We start from the raw sequence: 26,746 nt of genomic DNA, 5'->3' as shown, positions 1-26,746 counted from the left end.
CCCCATCTGCTTAAGCAAGTTGGGTGATGGCCTGTTTCCTTCCCTTTCTCCCACCCTTTTCAGCTCCCCTGTGCCATCACGGTGAGATTGCCTTCTCAAGGAACAGCTCTTCAAATCATTTCCAGCCACCAGGACCCATTTACTCACTCATCTCTGGAAGGACATGGCTCCCTGGGGAACATCATGCAGCTGAAATCAGGTCCTCTCTCCACTTCAGACTGATACAGAGCAAGATCTGTTCTATCCTCACTGTTTCCCTCCAAAGTTTCCCCTGCTGTATTATGTGCCATTTTTCAAAGGCATGCTGTGCCTTTAGAAGCCTAATTCTTTTCTTTAAAGTAGTGAGTCCTCTGCTCCTGGCCCCTTCTTCTTCCAAGAATAATTTTAAAACTGTGTTGCATTCAAAGAGACAGATGTTTCCCAGAACCACTGAGTTGAGCTTGTTAAACTTCTGCCTGTGAAACACATTAACAGCGGTCACCACCCTAACTTTGAGGTGTTCGTTATTCCCACTTATCTTTAAAAAGTCCATCTCCTGTAACTGCATGCACATTATTGCTTTAAGATATTTTGTGCAACCTTAATTAATACCATAAATTCTGAGGAGCATTGGCATGCACTGTTGTGGGATTTCATAGGTTTTTAGAATTGCAGGATAAGTTTAGGCTAGTTAAAAAAAAAAAAAAGACAAAACAATAAAATTCAGATGCTAGGTTAAGGGAAGTTATTCAAAGAAGAAACAAAGCAGTCAGAAAATCCAAGTTCTAATCAGAGCTAAGAAATAAATAACTGTATGTCTGTATCATAGTTTCCTTAACTACAGATTGAGATGGTTGATACTGAATTTAGTGAAGTATCATGACATGTGCAGAAAGGAACAAATTGCCAAAGAATTATCAAGTGCAGTAAAATTTCTGAGTTTAACTGTCAAATGTCAAAACCAACCCTTTTTTCTGAAGTTCAAGAAACTGCTTAACTTAGCAGTAAATCTAGTTTCAGCTATGAGCAAAAAGGTCTACTATTAAAAGCCAAAAATTGGAAGTATTCTATGATGGCCAAATGCTCCAACGGACCGGTCCTGTGAAATGTGAGAGGGCAGTCAGTAATTAATATCCCATGGCAAAAGAAAATTGATAGTAGGATCCTGCACTTTGTAAGTCTCCTATATGATCAACTAAAATAGAAATTGGATTAACAGCATGAAAATACATGCTAATAGTTGCAGCAAGGAATTATGGATTTACATCTTTTGCTGGTGAAGATGCTCTAAAAAGTAAGACTAGAAATTCCTTCCAAGTGCTGGGTGACAGCACAAGGAAGCAGAGAAGCCTCCCACAGTAAAAAAAGTGACTGCAGAAGAAACAGACCTTTTGTTTTTGTCCACAAAACTGCCAGTGGAGCACCTCTGTGAGGAAAGGTTGATTTAACTGCATTCCAGTTGAATAAAGGTAGATCCAGAAGGTTTGATAAGCAATGCCAGTGGGAGACAAGGACACAGAATAGGAAGCATGTCAGGATAATCAGAGGGAAAGGGTGCTGGTAGAGGATGCAGCAGAACGAATCTAAGAGCTGACTGCTGCCCAAATGGGCAGTCCCACTCCGCCCAGAGGATTTAGCAGATTGAATCCACTCACCAAGGAGTCAAGCAAGTGCCAAAATCGGGTACAAAGATATTGGCAAGAACAGGGTCATCCATTCTAAATGCTTTTAGATGGTCTCAATTTGCTTTGAGGAAACACATCCCAAGTTGTGTATTTATTTGATCTTTGAAGTCTCCTTCTAAGGCCAGGACTTATGGCAGTTTTTGAACCACCATGTAGAGTGAGGCATGACTTTCTAGGATATCATGCTTCCTGGTGTCTTTCTCCTTCCCAGAATTTTAAAGGGGAAGAGACAGAGAATTCAAAAACTACAAGCAAAGGAAGATACCTAAATTAGTTATACAATTGATGGAAAAGGAGGCAGAATTCAGCCATGATACATTCTTCTTGGCTGTACTCAGTCCACCTGTAATTACACATCTTGCCTTGACAAAGCACTGGACATGATGACCAGAATCTTAACAGCTACATCAGAAATCAAAACAAAAGGGACTGAATGTGTGTGTAAGATAAATAGGATAGCAATAAATAGACAAAACCATGGGAAAATGTGTTTCATTTGTTCTGTGAGAAGCAGAACTTCTTTGTGCCATTACTATTGCATTTTCATGACCCTCCTAATGAATATACTCAAATGTCAGTGCAATTTTCATCAGGAGTATGCAAAAAATGCAAGCAATTTGGTACAGCCATAGTCCAATTGTAAAATCTCTGAGGAAACGTAAATCCTAATATCCCAGTTCTCCTAAGGGAAGGGAAGCAAACTGTATGTGCACCAATATGCTTCTACTGATACAGCTGAAGACTGGAGAATGTAGCTTTTTCAATATTGCCACAACAATGAAGCCTGTGCATATAGAGAAGGCTCAAATGTAGTAAGCAATGATCCCCTTGCACATAATTTAAAGTATATGTATATATTTTTAATCAAGGTATTTAGCTTAATACATAATTTTGTAAATCTCATAATTTAGAGGGTTGGGGTTTTGGGGTTTTTTTTTGCAGGGTTGGTCTTGGAGCAATGAAAAACTATCAGGCCCAAGTGAGGGGTGCTAAATAGCTGGGGGTTCCTATAGCCTCAGCCACACATCCACAGGCTTAGACAGGGACTGGACAGAGAAGTCTCATTCCATTAGGATACTCTGCAGAGGAGAGTGACAGCTGCATTCACAGGAAAAGCCTCAAGACCAATGAGGACACATGACTTGGCTTGGGCCCAAGCAACACTGTCGAGGTTTAAATCCTCTCATTCAAGGACACCTTGACAGAAATCACGCAAACATCTGTATTTATGCCTTCCCAGCATTTGGATGTTTGGGATAGAGACAAGTAATTACTGATTCATCCACACACTTGATGTTAATTTTTAATACAAATTTTACCAGGTAACACTAAAGATACCAGCATATCAGCATAACATGAGGATAACAGTGTAAATGAGAAAGTGGGCTCATATTACAGTCCAGTTTTCAGGGCCAAGATGACTATTAATGAAACACCTTATTTGCATATTCTAAAAGTGCAATTTACTTCCCAGTCTTTAAAATAGATTCCAGAAAGTCTTTGAATACACACTGGTTTTCTTGAAATTAATTTCCAAAAGAGTGCAATTATTTTTCCATTAATCTCTACTAATTATCCTCAAAGTAGTTGTTTACAAAAAAAATAACCAAACCCTGAAAGATTTTCCTTAAGCTTTTTTGAAACTTACTCAAAATACACTGAGTAATACAAATCACTGATATGTAATTCACAGTTTGTTTTCCAAGCATTTCACTGTACACCCAGCCTTTTGGCACTTGTTATCTACTTTTAAATCTTTCAACAGTTGAAATTACATTCATTTTTAGAATTATTTAATTTTTAACTCATTTGTCCAGTTATCTCCATAGTAATCTAGTGCTCACCATCAAAATTCGTCACCAGCTTTTAATTCCTTTGTGCCACTTGGGTCTATGCACAATTTCCTAACTTGATTTTACCTAAAATCAGTGTGTAAAGTCAACTGAAGTTATTTCATTATATTTATCTCTCTTTTTTTTTCTTTTTTTTTAAGGACAAACGTATTTTGGAACTACAAAAATATCAATATTTAGTCACATTAATAAAAGTATGGGAAACAGCAGTAGTATTTCTGAGGCCCAGCAAACCTGGGACTTTACTATCATCATGAAAAGAACATCAGCTTCACTTCTAATGGCATTTAGCCTCATGAAAGGTGCACTTAACCTGCTGCAGAGGCTGAAGGAGATATCTTGTCAATATGTCATAGTTTAGCATATTGAAGGAAAGTTCATGGTTCAAATCCATCCTTCTCAACTTATATACAGTATATACAGTATAAGGCATTTTTTGCCTAGGTATCAAGAACAACAAAATTTGAGACAAACAGTCCTGTCCTTTTTCTTTGTTTCCTCTCCACAATTCAATATTACAGAACTATCTCCCATCTTTCAGCCTCACATGAATAGCCTGACCAAGATCTGCAAGAAAATTTACTCAGAAGGGCTGGGGAGCATAAATTTGTCATAAGTATCTGCAGGAGAACAGCTCTGAAGAAATGTTCATTTGGAAGCCATGATCCAGAAAGACATGTTTAAATGCTGAGCAGTCTTACAATGGAAGTGGAGTCTGAAAAGCCCTGAAGCTAATTCAAACTTTTGAGGGGCTTGGAGGTAGCCCAGGGTATTGACTCAGGACCTCCAGCATGACTCAAAACAAGATAGCTCAGGTTACCCAGCTTAAGATTTGTTTCTCTGTACTGTTTTACCATTTCAACTGTTGAACTGAAATGTTCAGTGTCAAAGTAAAGTCCTGTGTCTAACTGGGAGATGAATTCTTTCTCTTTTGACAGTTTCTCAAATTAGTGTGACTCAGCTCCAGGCCAAATGACAGATGACAAAAACCAGAGTCAAGATGTAGAATGCTTTCCACCTACGGTGTGCTGACTTATAGGAGACAGTGTCCCTCTTAGGATATTTTAGATGGTCCCCTCTTAGGACATTTTAGATAGTTTTTCTCTTCCTTTCTTCTAAGTTGGTTTTGTGATGATTTACCCTATGCAAGAATCATATTCAATTTGTGGAACAATGAAAGCCTTCCAAGGCTTTACTTCCAGGAAGATATTAACCACAAATAAGTCCAGAAATTAACAAGAGGAAGAAAACAGACATCTGCAATTTGAAACTTATTCCTGTTCTGCAATGTGAAAGTGGAGCTTGCTTCCATAAAGTTGATTTGTAATCTTTCCTGAGCATCTGTTTAAAGGAAGATAACTACAACTGAACTGGGATGAAATGTTTGCTCCACATAACCCATGCATTGTCACGCACATCTTCTTCCAGTAGCAGGCTTGGTCTCCTCCACTTGCCAGTGCTCTTTCCTATTCAAATGAGATGAAAACTGCTTGTAGGCAAATAGAATAAAAAAGGAGTTGACAAGATACAGTGTCTTGCCTTTCCCCTGCTCCATGCCCCAACTCCAAGTCTTTTTTATTTTGAGCATTTTCTGTAAAGGCTGAGTGTAGAAAGTGCCTGCTAGTTTTCAGCATTCGTGACCAATCTGTCAGTCTCTTGTAATCAAGAGCTGGGATCCTTCTCCCTGCTATGAAAAGCTCCTGAGGGTGGATCCACTGATACATCAGGGAAGCCTGGACTAAAGCACCAACAGCAGCACATAAGAAGAGAGCTGAAATAGTGCAAGGAGCAGGGACTCGAGGGTGTTTGTTTCGCATGAAGCCATGAAGCCAAATACTCCTGGCTATAAAAAGTATATGCAGAACACTCCTGGTCTGATAAATAGGACATGGTTTTACAAATTCAAATGAAACACTGAGCATCACTAAAACCATCTGAAACCGGTTTGGTATGTTGGTCCACAGTAGCAGCTGGATAGCCAGTGACAGGGAACTTGAAAGATGCTGAAAGCCTTCCTCTTGAAGCTGTCAGACTTAACACCAGCTTTTTATTATAGAAACTCCCCCCTCCCCCCACCCCACAGAAATACTGAGTACTTATTTGACTGTATTGCAGATGAAAATAGAAATAAAATATCCATGGACAGGTTGCAAACATACTTTAGGCTGGATGTGGAGTACTGATCTCTATAAAAGTAGCTCACTCCATGTTTTCTTAGCATTTTACTTCTCTCTAAAAAACCAACAAGTTCTGTGACAAAGACAACTGTTCAGTGGAACTGTTTTATTTGGACACTTACACTGTCTCCTCACATATCCTGAGCTGAATTTACCTTCATAGAAGCACCACACAATGATAATTTCCTCATCACAAAATCAAACTAGATCAAGTTGACAAGGAATTAAATACTTCCATCATCTAATAATACATTCTTAAAATATACACATAAGACTGAAGTAATACTTCATACATTCCTTTTCCATTTTGCTTCAAAGATTAAGCAAAAGATTGACAGTATTTACCAGTACCCTAATTGTTCAGGAGAGAATGTTAAGAACTGTGAAATAAGCTTCAGCTAAGCGATTGCAGGTAGAGTAAGGTTATAAGAGTTTTAAATACATGATGAATAGGCTTTTATGCTTTTTTGTATTGAGTGCAGATAGTGAGGCTTTTCTGATGAATAATTTGGTCTGCTTAAATTAGGTTCCTTTGGAGAATAGTTCAGAGGAGGAACCAAGACACCCCTTGAGGTGCTGACTGACTCCCTAAGATTGATATCTTGACTTCCTCAGATGAAATGTCTATGTCAGAGGTACATCTCACTTGTATCTCAGAAGTGTTCTCAAGCTTTATGGATGCATGAGATTCCCAGGTTCTCCAAATCAACTACAAAATTCTTCAGTGCATCTCACATTTAAATGTTTACTGCCGTAATGAGTATTAAATAATTTTCAAACCCTATCCCAGAAGAAAATAGCAAACATCTCATTTATGCCAATCTCAGGCTACACTGAAGTGATACTTAGCTACATTTAATATCCTTGGTTCCATAGCTGAGTAATTTAAGTAATTTTTTTTTAACAAGTTGTTCATATTAATAATTTGAAGCAACTTATTTTGACTAGTTACAGGCCAGCTCTTCAACTGGCACGAGGACACAATGCTACAGTTGTCACCATATCATATAAACCCTAGCACTCAGCTTTGAAGACTCCTACAGACTCAGATCACTGCTGAAGATGTAGCTCACAATTTAAAATTCACTGAAAAACATTTAAGCCCTCAAACTTAATATTTGCTTGTGTTCATGCCATAAAGCTCAGTGACTATAATAGTCATGGAAAATTAACACTGAAGGGGCACAGACTAATTCAGAATAAATTTGTTTTAAACATGGATGAAGACAATTCATTTGCCTGATTGCCTACAGAAATGAAGTTTTGGATGATGAAATTGAGACCAGCTGTTGAGAGAACAGGAAACTAAACAACCTGGGGAATGAAGGGGAAGGCAGGAGTCAGCGTTGAGGAGAAAACTGTCCAATTTCTATAGGAAGGGAGTCAAGACAGCAGACAATCTGGAGGTGAACTAAGATAGCAATTCTTACAAAGAATTGGAAATTTAGTTATAAAAATTTCAGGATAAAAAGGGTGAATAAATTATTTTTTTGAAATTTAGGCTATGCTCTTGCTTTGTAGCTACTTGGGAACCTTTCAAATAGACTACCATAAAATATTTTATGGGTAAAATTTCTCTTTTTCTGCCACGTTTTTAAATTTTCTGCTACCATGTGGTCACTAGTCTGTCATAATGAGGCTCAGCCTCAGCATCCAGCCTAGGATGGTGTCATTTGTGTTGGGCTGGTCACATCATCATTTCTTCTCTAGGACTCTACCACACATGGATGGGTTCAGATTTTTGTCAGCGCCTTAGAAACTGGAGTTCACTGGCCAGCTACCTGTGACAATAGGGACTGGCTGAGGAACTCAGCTTTCCTTTTGCAGTCTGCATTTACACAAACCCCAGCAAATTAGCTGTGGCTGTTACAAGCTTCTAATTAGACCTCTCTCAAGACAAGGTCATAGAAAATTGAAAGGAGAAAAAAGGTTGGCAAAAAAAAGTAGCAGCCTGAACTACAGGAGCTTTGCTCTCAAAACCACTCAAATACCACAGAGCTCTTACAAGGGAAGGAGATGTGAGGGGCACTGCCTTAGGGTGGCCTTAAGATCTGTTTTTCCCAAACCAGGAAGCCTGCAAGGATCCACAGTTTTGAGATAGGTGCTGCAGTCAATTACATTTTAGTGAACAGTTTTGAAAGAATACTCTTCCCTTAATTTATTCTGAAATCATGGAGCAATTGCTTTACACTCTGACAGTCTCATATCACAAACAATTTGGCTGCAATTAAAAGAGAAAACACTCGATACTCTGTTTTGCTAGTGAACATGAAAAAGCCTGACAGAGTCCCTTAAATCTTTAACAATGACTTAAGGAATAAAATAACAAAATGAAACTATGTGGAGGTTAACGCAGATACCAGATGGGAGACTTAGAGGAATGTCTGCAGTTAGCAGCACAAGGAAATCTGAAGGCCAATATGTGCTGACATTATGGCAGATAAGGTAGTGGAAAGTAATCCTCACAATGGGATAATATAGCTTTTTCATATAATTATGATATTTGAAAAATGTAGTAACTTCATTTGAAATATCGAAATATCTAGTCAGCATAAGCTATAACATTAATAGGCTGAGTAAAGAGAATAAATAGTTTTATCCTATTTAATCATAAATTTGGCTTAATGACCTTTATCTGATTATATGAGCAGCCCAAGCAACAATATTAAATAAATAAATAGAATATTAAAAGATTGTTAGCAGATAAGCTGCTTGGAAATTTCCAGATTAAATGTATTTGGGGGAGGGAGCTCTGTCATTTACCAGTATATACATTTTCAAAATTAAGATGACTGCACAGGTGCTCCAGCTGAGCCTCAGGTCTGTTGCTGTCCCTGCCCATTGCCGTGAAAAACCTCTCCTTGGCACCCTAGTGGGAACCAAACGATTTTTCAGGAAAGATGCTGGTTTGGCCAAAAAAAAAAAAAAAGCAGCAAGAAAGAAAAGACAGCCACACAACTAAAAAGCATCCTCTCTCCTTTGTTACACACAAATAATAATTATTGCGGTTTTCTAATTTGATTGACCTAAAGAATTAATCAAAGTGTAAAATATAGATTGCACTCAAGTTTGTGTTAAGCACAGAAAATAAACTTCTGTTCCCAGGTGGGCACTGCACTGCTTCACACAATTTGTTCCACCTTGCCTGAACAGACCCATATACATTTTCTCAGCACCAGTAGCAACATGAAATAATAAAAAACCTAATAATAAAATCACAGTTCCTCCCTTCCACTACAATTTTCTCCCCTCTTTAATTTTTTGCCCAACCCTTGTTTTCTTACCTTTTTGTGCTGCCAAACCTTCAATTTAATTGGAGAATTGATTCACTTAGAGCAAAATTGTTTTGGTACATTTGATGAGGTTTTTTGGTGGGTTTGGGGTTGTTTTGTTTGGGTTTGTTTTTGTTTTTGTTTTGTTGCGTGTTTCACTTGTTTTGTTGTTTTGGTTTGTTTGTTTTCTTTTTTTAAACAAGGTCCGATTTCCAACATCATCACAAAAAGCCCTCTGATAGACTGGAACAGGCAAAATATGTACATCAGTACTTCTGCCAAAGACAGACCTTCACCATAAGTCAAGGTGCCTGATAACTTTCTAAACAGGCTTGATTAGTAAAGCAAAAAAAAATATTATAAAGAAATTCTCAAATGCAGGTGTTATCACAGAATGACACTGTCTGTGTGATCAGGACAGATAATGTTTTATCCTGGCTTATGGATATATTTGCATCATAGAGATCAAAATGAGAATTTTATCCCATTGGCAAGTATAGAATCCAATTTTTAATGGGAAAAGAAGGTTACAACATGGGGTCTATCTTTGTAAAAGACTTATATACATATATATCTCAGATACAGCAGAAAAATAAAATATTGTAGGCAAATAAATGAGCCTTAATACAGGTTAAAACAATACTTCTCTGACTGACATTTTATCCTTGCAAGTTTCTGAAGTCTAAAATACTCTACAGGTGAGTTCTCTACCCTGGGATTTCCTCCAGTCCCATGAACTTAACTTTCTGCTCTTGCCAAGTGGCCTGTTCAGGTCAAACAGGGAAAGCAGCTGCTTTCCTTACTGCCTGACCATTCTCCAGAAGAGCCCCACCAAGCACTGTTCAGGGGTACCTGAGGCAGGGATGGGTGTGCTCAGAAGCCACTATCTGTTGTAAATGACCACACCTCTACATCACCAGCCCCAGAACAATGCTCATCCTACCCTGCACCCTAAAAGGAGCTCAGATGAGGAGTCATAATTTTTAAGATACATTTGCTTTCAGTCTTAATTTACATATTTAAATTTGTAGGAGAGAGAAAATGACAGATGTGTTAAGGTTTGGTAAAGAATGCTTGCTTTCATTGTAGCAAGAGGTTTCTGGTAGTGAAGCAAGATCCATATTGAAGGTTTGGTCTGTATATGCCTCTCAAAACAAACTGCATTAAGAGCCAGAAAATATGTATTTCATTATACATTTAATCTTGAAAGGTATCATATTGAAACTTTTATGTATTTCTGTTTCCATACAGTAGTGAAAAAATTGAGTTTGATATTCACAGACCAATGAAATTCAAATTCCTATGGCATTGTATTTGCTTTCCCTCCTATATCATCAATGTCTCTAATTAGTCTTCCTTATCTGTTAACTCACCCTTACTGATCCCTCAGCCTTCTTCCTTGACTTTCACAGCATCAGAGAGTATCCTGAATTGGAAGGGACCCACAAAGACCATTATGTCCAACTCCTGGCCCTGCACAGGACACCCTAAGAGCCACACCACATGCCTGAGAGCATTGACCAAAGGCTCCTTGCACTCTGTCAGCCTTGGTGCTGTGACCACTGCCCTGGGGAGCCTGTTCCAGTGCCCAGCTGCTCTCTGGATGAAAAACCTTTTCCTAATATCCACCCTAAACCTCCTAACAGTTTCAATCCGTTCCCTCAGGTCCTGTCACTGGTCACCACAGAAAAGATATCAGTGCCTGCCCCTTCTTTTATGACAAGCTTCTCTGAAACTTCTGTGCCAACTACCAGTCAAAAAGACAAAGAGCTTCAGGGTTTCTGTCAGAGAAGACTTTGAGCTTTTCCATCTTGCCTACCTTTGGTCGAACTTGCCAGAACTGCATATTCCCAAGATTTTTAGCCTCTCCTCCCCCTGCCAATTCAAGGCGGAACAAGACAGTGAGATATAGACAAGATTAGGTGGAAATTGCTGCAGCCTAAGCCTTAGAGTTTAAGAAAGCAGAGTTTGTTCCTTACACAAACTGCAAGAACAGATGCCGAACACTTTCTAGCCACCTTCAAAACTGGCTGAATGTATTTGTTTGGGAAAATATAACTGACAAATTGACTTTTAGATTAATGGCTACCATATTGGTAATGTACAAATCACTTTTAACAGCCACTATTAACTTGGTAAAGAGAAGCTTGCTAACTGCTCTTTAATTAAGTACACTTAATGACCTTAAGGGGATTAGTAGTCTTGTCTGATAATCAATAAGCATGGCAAGATTGCCAACCCACAGACATGGGCTGGAGAACAAAATTAATCTGTGCAGATTAGTTGTACCTGGTTTGGTGTGTTTCCCAAGACTGCTGCAAAATTACTTCAGTTTAAAATACTTACAAAAACATTAAATGTGCACTAGGTAGAACATGTTTTACACAAGATTTTTCTTTATTTAACCAGTGTAAAAATGTCATGTGCTTTCAAAGAAAATCCTGTATTCTGGCTAGAAGCTACTGCAAATCATTTTGGAAGAAATTTAAAAAAAAAACCCAACACCAGAAAGGAGCAAATACCCATGCTGCAGTCTCTAGAGAAGCTGGAGGCTGAAAGAAAGGAGAAAGGAGAGTGAACACAAGTCTTAGGAGACCTAGAGTGAAACACTGTCCCCACAAATCAATCCCTAACAATGGCAGAATTCCTGCCAGCTGCTGCCAAAGCCACCCTGCCCATACACGGGTTTCTCTTCCTCCTCTCTCTTGGGCTGCAGCCATAATTCAGGACAAATTGTGGGCCACTGGATAAAGCAGAGCAGTTTTATTCTTTCCATGTATTTGGCAAACAGGAGGAAGCTTTATGTAAAAGGCAGATATAGAAGTAATTTTTTTATTATTACTTTAAAGGTTTCAGTGCCCATCTCAATATCCATGCCTCATCCCAGTGCACAGATTCATCCCTTCAGTTTGAGGGCTGGAGTTCAGAAGAGAAGCCAAGAAGCTGAAGTAACACTGCATGTGTAAAATGCAGAGAAAAGTCCAAGCAGCAAAAATACTGTCAAATATAATAAAAAATACTGCCAAATGTCAATTTCTCAGCAACAAATATATACTTACAATCTGATAATAACTGTTAAGGTAAGAGAATTAAGCAGTTATGATTAGGAATTTCTGAACACAGTTGTTGGTTTCCTCTTTTTCCTTGAGAATAAAACCCCTCCCCAGCTCTTTAAATCTGAGTGTCATGTCTGCAGTAAATCAGGGGGATTTAATTGCAAAAGAGAAGCCTCTTGAAGACATGTATATGGTATATTGATGCACTACCAGAGCCATAGGGATATTAAAATTGATTTCCAACAAGCTGAGGCCTTCTGCTTGCTAATCCTGTGTCCCACAAATATACATTAACACCACTCCTAAACAGGGCTAATTAGCTTCCAAAAATAGCTGCCTATATGGAAGGTGGAACATGGACACACACATCTTGCCTTCACTCCTTTCAGCAGCAGCTGCCAAATGCACAAAACATTTTGCACACTGACCAGGACAGGGCTTTACTCTCTTGGCTTTATGGGACAGCCCATGTATTTAATTAAGCAGTTGCTACCTTGTAACCTGATCCCTGTTGTTTGTGCCCACCCACCATTTTTTTTCATGGATTTTTCAATCCTTCTAAGCCCTTCAGTTCAGAAGTACCTCCACTGAACATGCTGATAAAGTGCTCCATTGCCCACTCAGTCCAAACAGTGGTAACCTGCCCAGGCTTGTAACTGTAGTTAAAACAAACCACCAACCTGCTGGATTTTAAGCAGCTCCTGAATAGCATCAGCATCCCTCTCTGATGCTGTCAGAGAAAACATTGTTTCACCCCACATCTTCTACCCAAGGGCTAAACTGTACCTGACTCAACCTAACAAAAAAAGCCAATTTCTCTCTTTCTCCCTTAAATGCAGAGGAGTGGGGACCTCCTGTTCCTCAGACTGCATTGCCCCGGGGCATCACTAAAAACGATACCAGATGAGGGCAAATTAGGCTAAAGCGCCTGGAGGCCTCCTGCTGTCACAGGTGTGACAAAGATCCTGACAGCCCCATCATTTACAGAGGGGAGCCCAGCTCAGGCCACCCTTTGTTCTTTGCTTTTGTATCACAAAATGCAGGGCTAGGGTTAGGGTTAGGGTTTGGGTTGGTTAGGTTAGGGTTAGGGTTAGGGTTTGTATCACAAAATCAAAGAGCAGTGTTCTGATTTTTTGTTAAGATACCTCTGTATCCCAGTATCTGCCTCCTACCTGCTTAGCCTTGTTAGTCCAATTAATATTCTGCACTGACTTAATACTACTACTAATGATAATAACACTAGAACATAACTGCATTGACTCCAATTCCCTCCAAGAGTGGTAGGCTGTTATGAACATAACAAAAAAGCAAACTTGAGCATTTATTCCCTCGTACATACTCCATTCCTACATATGTTTCTCTCTTCTGTCAATATTTCTCTCTCCCTCCCACCACAGCTGCATTTTCTTTTGTATTTAGGTCTCTTTTCCTTTCTGCAGATTTTCCTCCCTCTTCTAACATGGACACGACCTTCTCATCTTCAGATTCTTCCAAATCCATGGGCATGCTTGATGACTGCTGTATGCTACCCCTTCTGGCCAACATTAGTTTATCTATATTAACCAAACTCTGCTCCAGATCCCCATTGCTGTTGGCATGGTCTATAAATTTAAATAGATTTTTTTATGCATTAGGTAAGTCCTTTCTGATACTCGTCGCTTTGCCAAAGTGAAGTCTACTGAAAGAAGTGCAATTTGGCTGGGCCACAGTGCCAAATAAAATTAATTTATCTTTAAGCTGAAACATCTGTTAAGAGCATTTGACTTCATGAATGGCATTTCCAAACTGCACAGTCCAAGGAGCGTGTTGTGCTGCACAGGTATTGAGCCACACAGCTTCTGTTGCCTGCTTTTAGACACTGATGCATGAAACAAAGAGGCATAAAGGCTCAGAGCCACCCATTGTGGGGATTTGGATCCCAAGTAGCACTGCATTTGCTGCAGGGTGACCCAATGGGATCCAAAATGTGATACATTTTCTGTGAATCTCTCACACTGAACAAGATTACATGTGCTCTTCCCATTAAACAAATACCAGTAAGTTAATGGAAGCAAGGAGAGAAGTCAGCTTTGCTTCCTATTCAATATCACCTTCGTCTGCCCAGCTGTTTCTGTTGTGAGTTTATAAAGAAGTGGTACAGCCCTAAAAGGATGTAGTAGACTCTCTTGTTTTTCTTGGAGCTATAAACCATGTGGATAGGCTTGTGGATCCTTTTGTTATGCTGCTCTGGTGAAAGGGTTTTGCAGTGTAAAGTGACTGACCTTAATCTTTTCACATTGGGAGCTGAAATTTTTTTTCCCCTGAATCTTCTGGTTGTAAGACAGAGTCCATTTATATGTAAGATATAAGAATAGCCTGGCTCAGCAAGTCATTTAGAAAGACATTTGGTCAATGTAAAGGAGTATGGAGAAGGAGGGGGAAGGGGTGCCCCTCTCCATTGTTGACTTTTGTCATGGTCACCTTGTGAGTGGGTCTCTGTCGAGGTGACAAAGGAGCAAGGGAATCAATGTAGGAACCATGTAAAACCTCATATATTGCAAGTATAGGCACGTTTACATCTTACAGCATTATCAAGGCCCATCTTAGCAATTTGCCCGAAATCCATCAACATACCACAATCGCAAATATATCAAAGACATTTTTTGTTGTTGCTGTAGTCAGAGGATAAGATATAATAATGAGAGAGGACAAAGAGGCATAGAAAGAAATTGAATAACTAGCTCATTTCAATCCATTCTGAGATGCAAAGCCAAACTAGTACATCCCTGTAATTGTCTGCATCACTTGTTGCTGCCTTACAACATCTGGAATTGAGCTCAAGAAATGACTTATTCCCTCCCATCACAGTTTGTTTGTATCCATCTGTAAGGAGCAGAATACATGGACAGAATCAGTCTTTGTTTATATACATGGACTGATTCATAATTTCCCACAGTCTTAGTGGGACATGGGATCATATCTCCACCCTACAGATGGAAAAGAGCCAGTAAATGGATGCCCAAGTTCACACAAACCAGGGCAAGAGAGAAACTTACTAATAGAGATTTGTATTCCTTCTCCCCATTGCTGCACCTTGGAAAACACGGGTGACCATGTCACTGGCACTGCTGTAAGTTCTGTGTGTTGCACTGTGCACATTTAAACTCAGCAGAAGCAGCCCCTCTTGGACAAGGATCAGGCTGTGGTTTTTAGGGTACCTTGAGCAGAGAAAAGGAATCAGCCCCAGATGTTCTAGAATATGGCTGATCTCACTCTCATATTTGACTGCTAGGGTAGGCTGACCCTGAGCCAGTCACCCTGAGCCAGCTAGGGAATGGGGGAGAATCAAAAGTGTCTTTAAACCACAACAGCACAGTGTGGGGAGAGGGGAGAGTGTCACTCATTTTGAGAAAGAACACTTTCAGAGAAAGCTGATTGCAAGGAAGCCTCCTGGAGGCTGCATGGACAACCAGACAGAAAAAAACATCTATCTGCTGAGACTAGGCTACAATATTCTTTCAAGGCCTGGGCTCAAGCCTAAACTTGAGCATCTGCAGTATCCTCTGAGGACCACTCACAGGGACCTTAGGGACATGAGTAACTTCTATTCCATGGCATCCGCAGGGCCATGGAATAGAAGTTACTCATGCTGCTATTTCTTCCTAACACAAATAACAATGTGGGCTGGAGCCCTGAGCCCAGGGCTGGGAGCCACAGGATGGGGGAAGCACCCTTTCTGGAAGGAAAATATCATTCCCTGCCTCCACTCCACATTAAATCTTTTGGGCCAGCATTGGTAACACAGAGATGGTCCTGCAGAGAGAGAGAGAACAAGGAGACTGGAGGGGAAGAAGGAGTGAAAAGGCTGGTCTGGGGGAGGGGGTTCTTATCATTTTGTGATGATAGAAAGTGGCTGTGTGATTATGCTGAGGTTTCATCACAGCAGAGCTGAACGACCTGCCGGGAGTTAAGTGAGGTGGAAATCACAGGCATGACCTGGGATTCAGCCTCTGCTAGAGGAGGTTATTCCATGCCTGTGACTAATCTGTACAGCTCAGCCTCGATCTGCTATAGACACCTCATTCTTTAAGGTGTTTGTGTTACACAGGAACAGGCAGAACATTCAGTGAAGGGTCAGCTGTGGTTAGAGAGAGAGACCTGTGCACTTGGAGAATGTGAGGGGTGGGAGGCTTGCAGACCCCAGGGAAGACTGAAACACTTCTGTGTCAGAATATAGAGATTCAGACCCAGGTATTTCTTTTTTAATTTAAATTAGGGTTGCAATGAAGAAGGAAACTACTGAGGATGATATGGAGGTTTTCCATTCAGTACTACCCAGGGGCCCTGTAGACCCCAAGTTAACCTCTGGCAAGTAACACTGGCACTTCTGTGACTCCTTCACAGCCTGGTATGAGAATTCTGCCCTTATTGACTTCCTCATACTGCCAGTCCCTCACCTTGTGGCCATTCCCAATGAAGCTGTGAAATTAGATAGAGCATGGTAGATTGAACTGGAGAGTGTTAGGAGTGCGATTCATAAGGCACTTGTGATTTAAAAATATTTTTTCTTTTAACCCTTTTCACTTGCTGTTTACCCTTTAACTCTCTCTCTAAAAAGCCTTTTGAGGGGCTGCTGCAGCAGGCTCCCCGCACTCCCAGCTGGGCAAAGTTTGCAAAACACATCTATCCTCAGCCACACCAGCTCGTGGGTCTGGCTCCAGCAGCCCCTGCTCTGTGCCAGTCAGCCCACAGCCGGTGTGGGTGGCTGGCAGCTTGTCAGGGAGCTGGGAAGGGCAGGTGATGGGGCACTGCTGCAGGGGACGTGTACCTAGCAGCCCTCCCCTCCCCTGCCAGTGTTCCTCCCTCTGCAGGTGTGTGCCAGCTCCTCTAATCGATGCCCTGAGGTGGGGCAGATAACCTGCCCTCCCACCATTCCCTGTCTCACCGCTGTCACCCTGCTCTTGCTCAGATGTCTGTGCTGCACTGCTCAAGTGCCTCTCTGGGAAATGCTCTCTCAGCAAAGCAGGGCACAAAAATCACCCAGCCTTTAGATGGAGCAGCTTTTCACCAGGATGAGCACTTGGGAGACAGGGAAAAGGCAAACAACAGGTGCACAACTGATCCCCTAGAATGCCAAACACAGGCAGTTTACAGAGCCTGTTTGCAAGCAGGCAGAGATGCAAACCCACAGCACATCTCCTGCTGCCCTCTCAGCTCTGGGTGCTGGATTGGACAAGGCAGGGATGGCACAGCCTGGCAGCCTGGCAGTCCATGGGATCAGTGCTGGCAGCGGGCAGCCACTGTGGCATGGGCTGGAGAGGGAGGGGAGGCCACGAGGCAGCACAGAAGTGGAGGATTTGTGCTAAGGCTCCAGGACTGTCTTAAATCTCCAACATCTGCCAATTTAAGTACAGCTGAATTGCCAGATAATTCTGCTGGTGGCGCTCCTGGGAACACCCAGCCCGAGCAGAACAATTTTGAAGGAAATTACATGAGCTGGGATTTAGTGTTGTCTCTTTAGCTTGTGGAAGAGATAATCTGGCCCATTTAATGTGGAACAAAATTTGCTCTGTTTCACACAGGCGTAAGGAGATAGTTTTGCCTTGAGAAAGCAGCAGTAAATGACTCTGAAGTCCTGCTGTCACTTGTTCACCAAGCTGTTGTAATATGGAGTGGCAAGGGCTGTTTTCCTGGGCCACTTTCTACATATAAGTAATGCTCTTCATAAAGAACACCACTTAGTCTTATGACAAAATTCCTCTAGTGTGACACAGAAGAGCACTGACATCATTCTTGAAGGCTGCAGAATTTATGGCTCAGTTAATTATTAATTTGGCTGGAATTTGTAAAGTAGAAGGGAGTTTTTGTGCTTTTAGGCCATGCTCTCAGTGTGTAAATCTCTCATATGGCTGCCATAATAATATTCCTGCAGCTATGTTGTCACCTATTGTAATTTTTCTGCTAATAAGAAAATTTAAACTAACCAGGAATCCTAAATTTGGAGACTAGTTGTTTATTTCAAATATACTCTAGAGAAATAATAATGCAGTTCTGCTCTGAATTTAATTTAAACAGGAACAGGCAAAACAAATCTCTGCGGAGGGCATTTGACAATAATAAAATATTTCTCCCAGCGGGTGAGCTGGTAGCAATTGTATTGTTGCCATCAAAGCTCACGTTTCAGCAGGTCATTACCATCATAACAAGCCCTTGGACCAACTGGCATGGACATGCAACATTGAGCTCCTGATGGGCACATTATTTCAGACCTTTAACTTCATGGAGAACAAGACAAATACTCCTGGGAGCGGAGGATTATATTTTGAAATTCCTTTCTTTTCTGTTCTGCTTAATAATAAGAGCCTGCATGTAATCAATCTACCGCCACTTGCTCCTTTATATTAGCGGAGATTGTAAGGAGCCAGCTTGGGAATGTGAACACCAGGAGTCAGGGACCCTTAATCTTAACGAAACACTAACGATTAGCATGGCCGGGATGTGGCAGCACAAACACTTTGGGATAAAACTGGCAAAAGCAAATAAATGCATCCATATTCTTTTCCACAGTTACTTGGGGTTTTTTACCCCCCTTCTCCAATAGCAACCACAAGGAGGAAGTTTGTGATCTGTATGTTAAAGGCAACGTATGGACACATGGAATCAGCTTTTCCTTGCAAGAGAAAACACATTCTGCCTTGTGAGGCAGCTACGGCTGGATAGCAAGGGATAGAGTAATTAGCAAAGTGCCATGTGAAATCAGAGACCTACATTACACAAGAGAGATGAAATGCAAAGGGAAGGAAAGGTGCGAGTGAAGAAAGCTGTTAAGGAGAACTAACAAAGGCCATAGAAGAAAATGTAGAGAACAGATGGAAGCCGCCCCATTCTTGAGTTTGGTGCAAGATCCAGGATAGCTAATGTTAAAAATTTTTTAAAGAGGCATTTTGTCCTGCAGAAGCCTGTACACACAAAAATTTCATGTGTTTTCATGCTTAGGGTAGGGTTTTTTTCCCACTAGGGTATGACTGGGCAATGCTGCAAGAGGTCACTTAAAAATGTACAACATGAGGGCTTGTCTAAGGACAGTATTCCCATGTCTGTTCTCCTTCATAATCTTCCTTTTGGTTTTAGTGGTCTGATTTTTTATCTGCATTTAGTATTTCAACAGTGGTGTTGTTAAGAAACACACATAACTGCACGTGCAATAGCACTGACTGGCATAGGATTTTCCTGCCATTTCCTGAAAAAGGATCAGCTGCAGGGACCACACAAGGACACTTTTAGTTGGTGTTTGCCAGACCTTCTCACTCTGTGAACTCACAAGGTCAAAACATCCCCTCCAGCCAACCAAAGAGCCCAAATGACATCAAGTTAGGCCATTACTTGACTGCACAGCTCCAGAGAAAATTTATAGCCCCTCACAAACCCCACAGCACGTAGGTTGCCAGCTCAGGGAGTGGAGTTTTCCTTTCAGATCAACACCAATGGCTCTGGCTGACGGCATGGGTGCCAGTGAGGCAGTGAGGGGCAGTGGAGCTGTCAAACAAACACCTCCAGAGGCAAAACCCCACTCTTGGACTGGGATGGCTTCTTTTACCTGGGGGGCAGGTGGAGTAGGGGAGGGGAAGGAGGACATAAAGCACATCAGTCAAAACCTGATTTCACTGAGCCATACCCCCAATGGGAAGACTCTTGATTTGCCATCTTATTTTAGCCAAGTGGTGTTGTGGTAGCCACAAGCTGGGGCTGCAGCAGTTGAGAGCTACAGCAGGGTGTGTTGTCTGAGCTATGAATGCCAGTACCCCAGGCCCTTCTTTTAATTTCGTTAAATACTAAGTAGCTATTTCCGTAGTTTAGAAAGGTTTGTGCTCGTAGCCAACTCCCCACAGATTCCTACTGAAACATTTCCAATGGATTTCTGTGCCCATCCTGGCTTTACAGCAGAGAGAGCATACGCAGAAGAAAGAAAAGACAAACCAGAAAAACTCTGCAGAGACAGAGACCTAGAAGAGGCTTCATCTGAGAGTTGTATTTTTTCTTCTGTGATGCTCAATTCCTCTTGTATGGTGCTTCATGATCCTCTCATGAAAAATGGTACAGAAATCATGATTTTTAACTGCATATGAAAACTTTAGTCAATGATTAGGGTCAAACACATGTCGAGGAAGTCTAGGAGTGCCACTTACAGATTATTTTCCTTTGAATCCTTTCCTTTCCTCCTATGTAAAAATCTGTAACACTGCTTTTTTCACGTTTCAAGATGCAGTACTAGGTTTTCTTTTGAAGGGGAACTTTGCAATAATTAAAAATCAGGAAACTAATAAAAAGGGGGGAAAACACTAGAAAATGGGGAAAGCCAGCTCTGTCCAAGCACACTGTGTATATGGATGTATGCCTGTGTACACAGCAGTGTCAACACTAAAGCCCAATTCTGATCATCTTTGCAGAGTCCAGGCAGAATTCATCTTCCTATTGCCCCGAAAGCAGCAGCTTTCACTCACAAAAAGTTCCCCTATCTCCCAAGAGAGCTAAAGCACAGAGAGCACTGGCAGCAGGGCAGGGGTGCCTCTCGTGTGCTGGCACTTGCAGGCTGTGAGGCACAAAGAGCCCCTGGTGCTGCCCCGGTGCCGAGGCTGACACAGCTCCTGTCCCCGAGCAGCCCCGGTGCCATCAACCAGAGCCTCCCGAGGACGGCAGGAGCGAAGGTGAGAAACACGCTGGTGAACACGACAAAACACTACCGAGATAGGCTAAAAAGCAAGAAAAGCACACATTAGCACTTCTGTGATGGCTCCAGAAGGGTCCACAGGACAGAGGGGCTGAGCCTGAGCGAGGGGGCTGCGGCCCCTTACAGGGATGGGGCCCAGAGCCCATTTATGGCCACTTTGCCCCCTGGATCCTGACAGCTTTCGGGGACCTTCATCCACACCAGTCTGTATCACTGCTCTGGGGGCTGTTCACTTCCATTCAGCAACACTGGATCAAATAATACAGGGTTTTTTTCTTAATTTATTTTTTATTTTTACTCAGAGCACATTAAAGGAGTCTCCTGCAGTTATGATAGACTCAGTTCTTGATGGAGAAAGCAAAAAACGACTTCTATATGATATTAATGTGATCTTAAAATAGTGGGAAAGTTTTCTTTTACGACATTGACAGAGAGGCAATAGTTTTGAGTAATGCAGGTTGATGTGTAGATGCTTTAAGATTAAATAAGTGCTATATAAAGGCCTGCCAACCTGAATTCTAATGTGCTATGAGACATTTTGCATATTTAAGAGTATGCAAAATGTCTTGTACCACACTGGAATTCATTCTGACAAGGCTTTATATAGCATTTATTTACAGTCATATCATACTTTAAGGGAGAAGTGCAAACGCTGGCTCCGTTTTGAATGGAAGTAACAAAAGGCAACACTAATTGTTCTGTTTTCCTCCTCCAAAAAAGAAAACAAAACCAAAAAAACCCCACAACACAAAAAATAAAATAAAAGCAATCAAAAGTGGAAGCTTGTTTAATATTGCTCTACCATCATCCTGAAAGGCATAATAATTTGAGTTACACATCTGAACTGATTGGAGTTACAGAATCATATCTCCTTTTTGCATTTAACAATATATACAATATAAAATAAATACATTTACACAAATGGACATTGGTTGGAGCACACGGTATGATACACATCACAAAAATATACAGTTGATTGCTATACAGATGTGAAGCCCATCTACAGCTATAGACATGTTTGTTTTCATTTGTTGTTTTCTTTCAGTTTTTAACTACTGGCTATTATGCAACTCCTGGATTATTATAAGCAGTTTAATTTTTTTTGTCCTTTTGCGATCTTTGCACGATAAGACTGCCGTAAAATGTTTTCCTAGGCAGGTAAACAGAGACGCTTAAATAATTAAAATACAATCACCAACACCCATTTTCTCTTCTATAAGAAAAATAGCAGTTTTAATTTTTTATATCTTTTTATGTAATCATTTAAATGCAAAATAGTGGAATAAATACAACAATCTGATCTGATTGAAACAAATGTGTAACTTCTGGGAGTTACACAATCATATTGCTTTAAATAAGAAAAAATTAAAAAATGAAGCAAAAATAGAAATTAAATTGTTATGGCTAAAACATACACCCTTTGAAATTTTCCCAACACTTCACATTAAGTAAGTGGTCTTGAAAGAACTCTTCTCCAGCAAGGTTTAAGATGAACAATATTATAAAGCCCGTGCAGTTTTTTTAGCTAAGTTTCAGGTAATGGTTTTACAGTCTTGAGATACTTGTTCTTTTGCAGCTCCAAAAAATTACGGAAAATGAAAACTAAAGTTTGCACCGTGTGCCTTTAACACATCTCCATTTTTTGTGTGTTTTTTGTATACTTCTAGTTGATTGGCTTTTGACCCTGAAGCCCAAGTTCTTTAATGTGATACAGCAAAAACAATATTTATATTATATATTTATATATATATAGTGTACTTGAACAGTAGCAACTTAAACCCTGCACAAACTTTCTGGAAAATAAACTTTTTTTTTTTTTTGCACTCTTACATATATAAATAATCTTATAGAATCAGCACCTTTTTCCCAGGAGTTGTATTATTTTTTTTGACATTTTTTCAAAAGGGATGTGCCAATTTCTGAACTCCTATCACAGCTATAAATTTCAAGTTATTGACCATCTGAATGAATTGCTAATGATGATTTACCTAGAATCACACTACAGTCACTTCTCTACTGAGAAAACACAATCTACAATATAGTCCCATATAGCTAATGATAGATACACAGTTTTTTTTTCTTTTTCCTAGCATGAGGGCCGAGAGAGCATTGGCCCATTGTTATTTTGTTTAAAGCACACAACGTAGCAATAGTTTTGGAAACTTGTCCGCACCAAAAAAGTTTTGCAACAACACAGAGCGAGTTAATAACAACATCTGAGAGATGATTGAATAAAAGCTATATTTACAGCATTTAAAAATTAGACTTATCTATAATCTTGAAATATTCAAAGTTTTATTTCTAAGCTATACATTGGTATTCTATAATAAACTGTTACAGAAATTATCCCTTGTTTTGAAAATATTATGATTTCAGTGTGTATCTGTTCATAACGAGTATTTGTTTGGAGTTTCGATCTCTTAATTATTACTAGGAAGAACTTTATTACCGGTAAGGAATAGAATATACTACTGTAATCTCCTGAGGAATTGTACATCCAATATTGTCTCTAATTCTACCCTGTGTCTATAAGCACACACCACAAGAATCCAAACACCACAAGAAGAACAAGACAACAGTCTTTGAATGCAACATAAAAATTCAGAAAAGCACAGCAAACATGAAACATTGAAAAGCTGAACTACATTTCTTTTGTTTGTTAGGATTACAATTTTAATTACATCTGTGTACATAGAATAAGGATGTTCACATAGTACAGGGAGCAGCTACTAACACTGGTACATTGGTATAGCGTTTGATGGAGGTTATTGTTTATTGGTTATTTAGCGACTGTAGTTTTCTGGGGGCATCTAATCGGTTTACACATTAGATTACACCTCGTAACAGTCTTGAAACTGACTGACTTTCATGCTGTGACAATACTGGTTGAAAAGCACATATACTGGTTTAGCTACTTGTTAAGGATCGCCATTTACAAACGAAAATCTAAATCAATAAATAAGGTATAGAAGTGTTAAATTCTTCAATTTGGTCAGAAGTCTACTACTCTGATTTCTTAATTTTGCAAACGGTGGCATTCGCCTCATCGCCTCTAAGCTACTATTGGTTGGTAGGGTTTTCCTGCGTGTGAGGTTACAATTTTGCAAACAGGCAGTAGTGTCTCGTTCATTTGCAACTGAAGCAGTTAGAAATCACGCGGGACCGCGCCCCTGCGCAGCCGCTGTCTCCTAACACCGTTACGGATTGGTATTCCACGTGGAGTACTTGTATGGCAGACTACTCGGATATACTGCAGGTGTAATCTAATCCTTTGAGTCAGTGAACATTTAGTTATAAACTGGAGCTCATGTTAAGAAACTGGATGTTTTGGACCAGACTGGCACACAACATAAATTGCATCCGTGATAATATGCACCTTCCCTTCAACTATTGCTTTAGTAAGATAAATTCCCACATTAATAAATGGCTGAAAACTGGTAAAGCTGGTACAAAAAAATCTCCATTAGTAAGAAGAAACAAAACATTTAAAAAAATCTTCCTTCAGGATTCATTTGTCCTTCATTATTGTTCATCATTGTTCAAGCCAGCACAAAAATGCAGTATTTCTTTCTCTTTAGTATTGCATGAATGAATAAAGCTTAAACTATTCCCTGAAAAAGTTACATCGTAGCTAACCTAAGAAATATCTGGAAGACTTGAAAAAACAATTAAGGAATCAAATGGCTGTAACTGATCTAGATGGAAAATGCAATGATAAGAAGCAGCCGATGCATCGTCGCTTTAGTCGTCTAATTAGAGACTGCTCCTATGAAATCTAATACTGCATTCAGTCAGTTCATCGTGTTGTACTGCACTGCTAGGTACGGTGCTTCTCTCTTTGATTCCTTTGTCATTGGGGACATTATGGTTCATAATAAGTTCACTGGCATCCATATTATGGATTTCCATCCTTTGGCAGGCCTGGCTTCCATCTCTCTTCAATTAGAGACCTCTTTTAAAAAGTTCAGCAGCAAAGGAAAAAAAAAGAGGAAAAGGAAAAAAGGAAAGGAAAAGAACAGAAAGGAAAAGGGAGAAAAGAAAAAGGAAAAGAAAAAACTGCATCAGAAAGACACAGAAGAAAAAGTTGAAAGCTGCTTCACAGTCTTGCTGCTAAATATCAGTGCAGTCATTTAGTCATTTTTTCCTTAATTAAACACTAAGTTTCTTTGCCATTATTATCCTGTTTATTTTCCCTTTTTTTTTCTTTTTTTTTTTTTTTTTAAAACGTGCATGATGGGGAAGCCCATGATGCTTTAGTCAGACCTTGGCCTCCAGCATTTCCAAAAAAAGTTTGTGCATGGGGACTTTGCCTTCCAGTTTGATGTTGTAGAAATGCTGCACAGCCTTGGTGGAGGTTTGCCTCAGAAGCGGGAGAGTCATCAACATCTTGCCTGCACGCCGAGGATCTTCCATGTGCTGCCCGGCCTCGTAATCCTGCAGAGCCTCATGTAAGACGTCCTGAAGTTTCTGCACTGCCTCAACATCCTCTATGTGCATTGAGTCTGCAAAACAAAGCAGCAACAGGAGGTTTCAGTCTGGTGTGCCAGGAGTTTGATAACAACACTTTCACTGGTTCTGCCCATCCTCTTTCACAAAGAGGGAAGATAATTACCCATTAATTTCTGTATTGACCTCTAGGAAAGTGTATTAAAATGCTGAGGAACTACAAACGTACAATTAACTCTTGGGTAAGTAATTCTTCTCCTCATCCTCCTCAAACAATGAAACAGTCACCCTGGGTGCTCCCCAAACCATCAGTAGGGTTACTGCTTTGAAGGAATGACAGTGCCAAGGGGCTGAAGGAGTGGAAACAAGGATAAAGCAAGGATGCCCTACTGTGGAAAAGCGCAGCAAAATTCTGTGTCAGGCTGCCCACTTGGAAGCCATGGACATCATCAGTACTCAGAAATCCTGACTGTGGGATTAGGACCACTGCACCAAAACAAAGGAAATGCTGGTCTGGAGAGATTCCCTGATAGATTTAGCAAATTTTTTCTCCTTCAGGCATACTCAGACATACAGGCTACACTTAGCCTGTTCCTGAACAGCTTTTGTTTGGTGAAGCTAACATCTCCTACAAGGTATAATCCTTCCCTCCCACCCCCACAGACAGAGGTTTATCTTGTTAGTGTTGGGGTTTTGCATTTTTTATAAAAGACTCAAAGCAAACACCTTGCCCTGCACCTTTGCAGGTGAGATGCCTTGGTGGTGTAAGTATTGAGTGACAGTCCAGACGCAACACACACCAGGAACTAAACTAAACTGCTACATGACCTGAAAAGATTAAAGCAATGGAAGTGTGAAATAAAGAGAAAATATCTAACTGAAATAACTGTAAACCCCTCAACTGGATAGATACAGAAAGTGAAGATGTCCCTGAGAACATGCAGTTACTGGACCATGTTGAGATTACTTTGGATGAGCAGCCCTAATTCTCTGACTTTTATGTACCCATAAATGCCAAAGAAACCCTGATGTGGTCCAAAGTGAGGTGAATGCAAGTAAGGAAAAACAGCTGTAGGTGAAAGAGGCCACCAAACACCCCCTATCAGCCACCAAAATTGGGATGGTCAACAGACTTACAGAGCCAATAAAGCACCACATGAAAATACAACTGCTGCAAAGGGGTACAAGCCCCAGGGACAGGCCACACTGTGCAAGCTTTGCTCAGGGTGAAACTGGGACACAGCACAATTAAAGTTCATCCTTGAAAACTCTACTTAGTGTAACACTGCTTTGCATCCTAATTTTTGGGTTTGGAATGAAGCCCCTGTTCACAGACATAACAACTGAGGAGCTGGATGGTGAAGAATCCACTTCCCTTACTGTTTCCATGACCTGTAACCAGCAGTCTGATGCTCTGGATCAATATTTGACAGAGCCTCATGTTTTACCCTGTTGATGATTAAGCGTCAACTTTTGCACGTGCTTCAAATATCTGAATTCCACTCAGAAAATTAAGATGCATCTAAGATTCATTTCCTAAAAGCTGACATGCAACTGTTTCCTCAGATAAT

The 26,746-nt window shown here is 40.4% G+C and overlaps 1 protein-coding gene across 9 annotated transcripts in view; it reads right to left on the bottom strand.

Moving 5' to 3' along the window:
• Window positions 1-21,500: 21,500 nt before the first annotated feature.
• ESRRG (estrogen related receptor gamma) overlaps window positions 21,501-26,746 on the bottom strand; it is a 371,220-nt gene continuing 365,974 nt past the window's right edge. For all 9 annotated transcript variants that reach the window (XM_066546421.1, XM_066546417.1, XM_066546420.1 and 6 more), the window contains one exon: window positions 21,501-25,231. In XM_066546421.1, the coding sequence (XP_066402518.1) occupies window positions 24,987-25,231 (245 nt within the window). In that variant the 3' untranslated portion in view covers window positions 21,501-24,986. The remainder of the gene's footprint in view (window positions 25,232-26,746) is intronic.

This window comes from Molothrus aeneus, chromosome 3 (assembly GCF_037042795.1).
Source record: "Molothrus aeneus isolate 106 chromosome 3, BPBGC_Maene_1.0, whole genome shotgun sequence".
Taxonomy (NCBI): domain Eukaryota; kingdom Metazoa; phylum Chordata; class Aves; order Passeriformes; family Icteridae; genus Molothrus; species Molothrus aeneus.
Note: the sequence above shows the minus strand (reverse complement) of the source record. Positions and strands in the feature narration are given on the sequence as shown.